Source organism: Cystoisospora suis (assembly GCF_002600585.1).
Source record: "Cystoisospora suis strain Wien I chromosome Unknown contig_3352, whole genome shotgun sequence".
Classification (NCBI taxonomy): Eukaryota; Apicomplexa; class Conoidasida; order Eucoccidiorida; family Sarcocystidae; genus Cystoisospora; species Cystoisospora suis.
The window spans coordinates 722-9067 of NW_027156147.1; the positions used below are offsets into that span (position 1 = coordinate 722).

At 41.3% G+C, this 8346-nt stretch overlaps 2 protein-coding genes across 2 annotated transcripts in view; one reads left to right on the plus strand and one right to left on the minus strand.

Moving 5' to 3' along the window:
* The window catches only part of CSUI_006574 (bromodomain-containing protein), a gene marked incomplete at its 3' end in the record, with an annotated part of 8368 nt that extends 638 nt beyond the window's left edge, over window positions 1-7730 (plus strand). The window contains exons 2-4 of the mRNA XM_068066730.1: window positions 3593-3685; window positions 5230-5470; window positions 7462-7730. Of these exons, the coding sequence (XP_067921293.1) occupies window positions 3593-3685; window positions 5230-5470; window positions 7462-7730 (603 nt within the window). The remainder of the gene's footprint in view (window positions 1-3592; window positions 3686-5229; window positions 5471-7461) is intronic.
* CSUI_006575 (uncharacterized protein) lies at window positions 786-7699 on the minus strand (the record flags this gene model as incomplete). The annotated part of the gene is made up of 4 exons (XM_068066731.1): window positions 7379-7699; window positions 4837-5821; window positions 2577-4129; window positions 786-1226 (listed from the first exon to the last, which is right to left on the minus strand). Coding segments are annotated over exons 1-4 (3084 nt in total), but the record flags the coding sequence as incomplete, so codon positions are not given.
* Window positions 7731-8346: the final 616 nt, after the last annotated feature.

An 8346-nucleotide genomic window follows, 5' to 3' on the forward strand; every position in this document is an offset into this window, starting at 1 on the left:
CCGACTGCATCAGAAGAACCCTTAGAAGAAAGTCAAGAGAAGACTGAGAGCGGAATGGTCGGATCTTCGGATGAAAAAGGGGGAGCAGGAGGAGGAGAGCAGAACGAACTCTCGCAAAATGTTACCTACAGGTGAGAGGAAATGAAGGTCTTTTTACATCAGGGTGCAGAGATAGAGAAATCTAGAGTGAAGATAGAAACAAAGATAGAGCGATCAGAGATCTACAGATAGATCATATGCACAACGATACGTAGATAGAGAGATTGGGAAGGCACATAGATAGATAGACTAGGGAAACGAAGATAGAACAGAGATAGATAGAGTAATGTTAGATAGACCAGAGATAGATAGATAGATCGATGATAGATAGACGCAGCGATATATGGCTGCTAGGGTAGGTATTTGTATCTATCTCTATATACGTGTGTATACTTGGCGAAGATACACAAGTACATAAGATGTACGTGGGTATGAGATATATGATAGACTTCAGAGAAGGTATTCTATATCTATCTATCTATATATAGATATATATCTATCTGAATTTATGAGACTGATCTTTCTCTCTGTCTATCATATCCTCTTCTTTCTGTGTTTTCTTTTGATCTCTCTCCTGTATTTACTATCCCTTACACACTCACTATGGATGAACTTAATACATATATCTATGTATGTATTAAGTAGATGTATGTATGAAGTAGATGCATCTATGCATATTTATCTTTAATCTATCTACCATCTTTGATGTATTTTCTTTGATCTCTGTGTCGATAAGCACGACTTACTCTTCTACCAGTGCTTCTTTTCGTTTTGAGAAGAGTGTGTAGAAGCCCTCCTCTCCCCCGTACTCCTTGTTGGTCTGAAACTTCTTCTTCTCCTTCTTCTCGCCACCCCTGTCTATCATCCCGATACCTTCTTCTTCTTTCTTCTTCTTCTTCTCTTGAGAATCTCGATGGACTTGAAGGGTGAAGATAAGAAGAAGAAGAAGAGATAGCTCCTCTACTAGAGCCATGACTGGCCCTTCCTCTTCGGCTCCTCGCATCATTACAAGAGTAGAGATGGCTTGAAGAGTCTCTTTCTCTCCTCCTAAGAGAGGCTGGCGAGGTAGCTCCATGCATGTAGAGGACTTCTTCTTCTTTTCTTCTTCTTCTTTCATATCCTGGTCTTAGAGAAGGAGAGAAAAAATGGGGATGATCTCTATGACACTGAGAAGAAGAAAGAAAAGCCTGTAGAAGCAAAAAGAAGAGAAAGAGACGCCAGCAGAAGAGGAGAGCCAGATACCACGCGCTTCACCCCACAGAGGAGACCCAGATAGAGATCAAGCAAGAGTTGAAGAGGAAAGTAAAGAAGGACGGACAGAGGGAAGAAAGAAAGAAGGATAGAAAGAATAAGAAAAGAAAGAGAGAAAGACTAAGATAAGAAAGAAAGATAGGAAGAAAGGATCGGCGAAACAGAGTGATACATACACCTTGTTCATCCCCCAAGCAGAAGGAAGTAGAAACGTGTCAAACATGAGACGCACATATCCACATACACAAAAAATACATACACAACGACGACTACGTATAGGGAGAAAGATACAACATGTAGATATCTATCTATCTATCTTTAATCTATCTATCTATCTATCTTTAATCTATCTATCTATCTATCTTTAATCTATCTATTGATATCTTTATGTCTATAGGTGTATCTATGCTTGCATGGCGGGTGAGATGTATGTGCGGGCCTGTAGTAGTAGTAGTGGCAGGCATTCTAGCAGTATGAGGAGTATATAGCATTAGTGGGTAGAGTTTCTTCTCTCATACGGATGAAGCAATGCTAAGGCAGTCAATAGGTCGAGATATTTTAGGTAGAAAGAGAGAGAGAGAGACAGAAAGATCTCTCTACTCCTTTCTTCTTCTTCCTTCTCTCGTTGATTTGGTAAGGACGAAACAATGTGAGGGTGGTCGTTCTCTGCTTTCGAAGAAACTTCACTGAGAATTGACAAGACAAATATCTAAAAGAACTTCACCCCTCCCTCCCTTCTTCATCTAGGACACCCCAGCTCTTCGATCGTCGCCACCTACCACTCCTACTACCGCTCCCGCTACTCCTACTAGCACCTCACTTCTTTCTCACTCTTTCTTTCTTTCTTTCTCGTCCTTCTGTTTTGATGGCTGGTAGTGTAGTTTGTATGTATGGGGGGAATGTGAGGCCGCTGCGCCTGCTGGAAGTTCTTCTTTTTCTTCAATACACACACCCCTCGAACTAGCACATACACCCATACACATACATGATGCACATACATATATATATATATATATATAGATATGGGTATATGAATACGTTTATAGATGCGGATATATTTCATGAAGAAAACTTGTATACTATATATATTGAATATATGAAAGATAGTCGGCGAGGAAGTCGGTATGTGTATACAGATATGCGGATGTACATCTGCATGTCTAGATCTCTATATAGATGCAGTACAGGTGGTCTTCATACAGCCGCCTCGTAGCACGTAGTCCCCATAGATCTACCCCTACTCCTGTCACCCTTCTTCTTCTTCTTTTCATGCCGTGGATGCTTACTTGTGTATCCGCTTCTTCCTGCAGTTGCTTGGCTAAGAGGTAGTCTCGATATTCATCGTTACGTCTATCTCCCGTATAGCCATCTTCTCCTTCGCCTCTATCCTTTTTTCTTCTTCTGTATTCTTCTTCTTCCTCATCCTCTTCTGCATATCTCGAGCTATGATCCCCTCTTAGCAAATCGATTCTCCCCTCCTCCCCTCCATACTGCTGACCGTCTGCGTATCGACTCCTTCTCCCTTCATCTTCACAGTAACCCGCGAAGGAAGAAGAAGAAGAAGAGACATGCCCATCGTGATCTTTTTCGATCTCTTCTCTTTTCATTCTTCTCCCCCTCATTTCCAGGGTTGATCTCCATCGATCTTCTTCTCCTTCTTGGAGGGAGTTCACGTCACTTCTTTCTATTCTTCTTCTTCTTCTTTCCGCATGCACATTAACCATATCGTCACCCCTACTATAGCCACCCCTGTAGTCTTCTCTGTACGTCTGATAAGAAGGTGTGGCAGGAACTTCACTTCTTCGCACGAGAGATGATAAGGGGAGGGCAGGCGCTGATAAGTTTGGCCGATGATCGGTCGACCGAGGGATTCTTCCCTCTTTTCCCATGATCTTTTCCTCCTCCTCTTCTTTCTCTCTTTCTTGTTCATCCAAAAAAGAACAGTCACAGTAGGTGTTGTCTCCTCGGATGTCTTCAAGCCTCTCCCAGACCGCGAAGTCGCACCCTGAGAAGCGGAAGGAGGAATCTGTAGCTAAGGAATAGAGCTTATTCTCACATCGCACGATAGTTGAGAAGTGATTATTTCGGAAGAGAATGCAAGGCTTATATTCTTGTAGAAAAGGGCGTCTCTTACAGCAGGAGATACAGCAACACACATGGCCTCTACTATGCCTCATGACGTCGCTACACGTGATCAGTACATAGACAGAAGAAGATGAAGAAGATGAAGAGAGAGAATGCTCCTCCTTCGTGTCTTTATCATGGCTAGTGTTCTTTTCTTCTTTATTGATCCGATTCTTAGAGGTGCTCCTCAGGGGAGATTCTTCACTGGATGTGGTGTGCTTCCTCTCATGAAGATGACGGGAAGAAACGTTGCTCTCCCCTCTCTTCTCAGGTGTATATACACCTGAGATATCGACCACGTCATGACACATACACGGACATGAAGGAGGACATAAGGAAACTTCTTCTTCTTCTATCTCAGTCTCTCTAGAATCTTGTGTGGGGTGTCCATTGAGCTCAGTCTTCTTCTTCTTCTCTGCGGAGACCGAAGATCTTATGTCAGGTGTATGTACACCTGACATAAGATCTTCAAAGCATGAACATGAAGCAGAGAGACACTGTAATCCTCTCTCCGTTAATTGAGAAGACGTTGACGCAAGAAAAGAAGAAAGCATCTCCCCTTCTATTAACAGATTCTCCATCTCTTTCGGATTCAGGCGATCCAAAACAGCAGAACAAGATGAAGAAGAGGAGGAGCCTTTATCTTGCACGATGCGTCCCTCTTCTTGTTTCTCTTTATTCTTCGAGGGTTTAAGACTATTTTCTTTCTCGCCAGCTGTACAGGAAAAGAAAGAAGGAAAAGAAGAGAGGGAGAAAGCAGATCTCTTCTCCCTGTGCAAGAAGGATGAAACGTAAAGAAAGGAAACACCGGAGAAAAAGAGAGAGAAAGAGAGACTACAGCAAAGAGAAAGAAACACCTCGACCCTCTCCCACTCTAAACCGTAAAGATCACTAAAAATGAACTTATTCCCATCTTCCTCTTCACCTTCATACGCCATCTATCTATCTACCTATCTTTAAACTATCTTCAATCTGTCTCTAATCTATCTATCTATCTTTAATCTATCTACCCATCTGACTGTAATCTGTCTATCTATCTATCTGTCTATCTTTAATCTATCTATCTTTGATCTATCTCCCTTGGTCCATGAAGGGACGGTAGATACAGCAGAGGATGACAGCTTTCCCTTCAGTAGACTAGAGACACTCCCTCCTGTTGCTGTAGAACCTCTCTCTCTCTCTCGTCTCTTTCTTTCTTTCTTTATTCTTCTTCCTCTATCATTGTCGTTCCTAAAGAGAGAGAAAAGACGGGTGTGTAGACGAGAAGAAGTGAACTACTCCTCCCTATATCGTCATGAATGAAGAGAGAGAGATAGACATACACATAGGCAGCATGGACGAACTCCCGTCTTGAAGCTAGAAGAGTTTAGCCTCTTCTTCTGTATGGCACCTCCTCTACTACTAGCAAAATACCACCCTTACTCTGAGTACCCCTTTCTTCTTCTTCTTTCTTCTTCTTGTCAAGGGTTGAGTTGATGATCTTCACTCTTTCTTCTTCTTCTTCTTGTTCTTCTTGTTGCTCTTGTATTTCACGGAGCTGTCGGTGGTGTAGAGCATCGAGGACCTCTCTGTATTCTGTACATCTTTCTACAAGCTTATTATACGTAAACTTTCGTAAGAGACAAGCTTCACATCGGCACGCCATCAAAGAGAATTGACGCTGATCTTCCTCTTCTTCTTCTTCCTCTTCTTCTTTTTCTTCTGCATTAACACCGTCCGTCGTCTTTCCTTCAGTATGGAGAACCCTCTTGTCTCTATCCATTTCTTCTTCCTCTTGGTCTCTCTGTGTTTCTCTCGATGTCTCCTTTTCTTCAGATTCTCTCTTCTCTTCATCTTCTCCATGAGGTGAAAGAGCCTCCATGGATCCTCCATTCTCTTTGCCATGAGAATAAGAAGAACAAGCTCTCGCATTCTCTTTCTTATCTTCTTCTTCTCCTCCTCGCCTCTCTTTCTTCTTTCCTACTTCTAATTCTTCTTCTTCTCCTCGCATCTTGTTGTTCTTTTCTTCTTCTCTCCTGTCTTTCTTCTCTTTCTTATCGACAAGTGTCCCTTGCTGGTGTGAAGCTTCAAGAGAAGTAGAAGGAGCAGAAGGCTCGCCTGCCGGTCGATGAGGAGGAGGAGGAGGAGGGGAAAGAGACACCCCATCCTGAGGTGTATGTACACCCTGAGGCGGTGGCGACTGAGTTGACGTCTTCTGTTCAGGAGTTTCTTTTCTTCTTCTTCTTTTTGCTTTTCTTCTTCTGAGAGAGAAGTGACTAGAGGGGAAGTCTGGCAGCCATCCATGTACAAGATGCACGTGAAAAAGATCGAAGAGAGAAATGCCTGCTGTATACTCAAAAGCGACAGGAGAAGAAAAGTGACAGTTCACATCTAAACCTCTCTTCAACTGCGGGAGCAACTCCAGCACCTACACACATACAGAAGAACAAAAAGAAAAAGAAAAAGAAGAAAGATAAATAGATAAAGAAAGAAAGAGATAAAGAAAGAAAGAGATACACCCACAAATCACGAGATAGGAAAGAAAAGAAGAAAGAAATAGAAAAATAAGAAAGAGAAGAAAAAGACACAAGAAAGAGTGGATAAGAAAGAAAGAAAGAGGGAAGAAAGAGGTGAGAAAGAGAGAGAAAGATAAGATAGAAAGAAGAAAAGAAACGAAGAGTCCTTTGCGATGACGTTTTTCTCCATGAGAAAGGACTCCGTCTATACGCCGATACATGAAGACGTGCGAACTGTATCTATACCTTATACCCATTTACATACATGGAAAGAATCGAGAGTATACGACCCCACGCACATGTATATTTTTCATACATCTCTCTCTCACTGTACATATATGTATACGTGACTCTATATGCGTATAGATATCTATCTATATATCTATCTCTCTCTCTCTCTATATATATATATATGATGAGAAGGGAAAGAAGAAAGATATGAGAGAAAGAGAGAGAGCGTAATGAAGAGAAAAAGGATGGAGATCTGAGAAGCAATCGCCTCCCCCTCTCTACGTAGAAGAACATTTTCCATGTGTATGCAGATCCACATAGATGTACACAAGAAGTTAATACATAGACAAATAGATAGACGGACAGGTGAATTTCCAAATGCATAGATATATACATAGATAGATATGAGTGTTTTGTCTGCATCTACAAGCGAAGATGTATACAAAGAGAAGTTTGCGTAAGAGGGGAGAAGTGTAATGTAATGCTTCCTTAGGCTAGATATCATAGTCACTACAATACTCTGGTGTATGTACACCGTACAACACATAAAAGCATAAATACATGCAAAGAGACAGAAAAGAAAGAAGGAAAGAAACAGACAGAGACCACGATACAAATATGTATGCATAGAAACGGATAGGGATGGCTGGATAGATTAGAGATGGATTAAAGATAGATAGAAAGAGAAGTGGGGAAGACTTTACTGCGATACTCGACTTGTAAGAGACTGGTATAGAGAGGTCGTCTCACACGGAATGAATTGCATGCACTTCTCAACCCATGCCACACATGGGAGGCCCCCTCTCTAGAAATATCCTTTAGACATACATAGAGGAGATATAAATAGATATAAAGAGATAGATATCTATGTCTATCTACACATATAGATATAGATATAGATAGATAGATATAGATATAGACAGATATAGTCGTATAGTTTTATCTTGATAACCTTGTACTGTACATGGGTCTAATACAACTTAAGACTCCTCCTCCTCCTTCTTCTGCTTCTTCTTATTGCCCTTTTCCTTCCTTCGTCATCCATGCACATATATAGATAAATATAGATAGATAGATATAGATCTTGACGGAGACATCTGTATACATGGGTAGATAGTTATGTACATACATCTAGATATATCTGAATCTATTCCCCCTTGGTATATGTCTCTCCCTCTTCTTCTTCTGCTATGGGTCTTGTCTTTTCTTCTTTCTTTTCTTGTTCTTCTTGTCCTGACCTCCTGTAGATGAAAACCGTAGACATCCTCTGCATGCGAAGGAGAAGAAGATGAAGAGAGACTAGTCGCTTTTTCTTTCTCAGAGTGGAGCTTCGTCTCTAGCATCTCCAAAGCAAGCGCTCCAAGCTCTTCAAGTAATCGCGACTCCTTAATCTTTGCTTGGAGCCCCTCATCGTTGTCATCTGCTAGGCGTGAAGAAGAAGAAAAAGAAGGAGAAGAAGAAGAAGCGAAGAAACTCCTGGAGTCTCCTGCGCCCCGCCCATCGCCCCGAGCCGCAGAGTGGCGAGAAAGCAAAGCCCGGCCTTCCTGCAGAGACAATCGACCTAAGAAAAGAAAAGAAAGAAAGACGATACGTATGAAGAGGAGGAGTAAGAGAGAAGAATAAGATCTTGAGAAGACCGAAGAAGAAAAGATAGATCTACTTCTTCCTCTATCCTTCTCAGACACTCTCTATGTGTTTCTCTCCTCTTACGATCATTCAGCCTCTATAGACGAAGTGTCTCTACACAAGAAAATACACTTCATATACAAATACGTATATGTAGACATAGACATATATATACATTTACATATATATATATATATATATACTCAGATGAGACACACTCCACATATATATACATAGGTGTATCTATATATATATATATATGTATGTAAATACATGTCTATATACTGAGACAACAAGGTGTCTTTGTATGGGCCTACAGCACACGCTACCCGTCTGGATACTGCCTACAGCGTCTCATCCATACCAAGGCACGTATATGTCCTAAGGTGGATGTATCTATGAAGTGTACATACAGAGAAAAGGAGAAGAGAAAAGAGCAAGAAGAAGAAAGAGAAGAAGCCGAAGAGAAAAGACAAGAAAGAAAAGAACAAGAGGAAAGATCACACGAGAACAACTCCTAAACAAACGAATGACTGAAACTACATCTAAGAGCCACGTATCTATCTATCTATCTAACCTT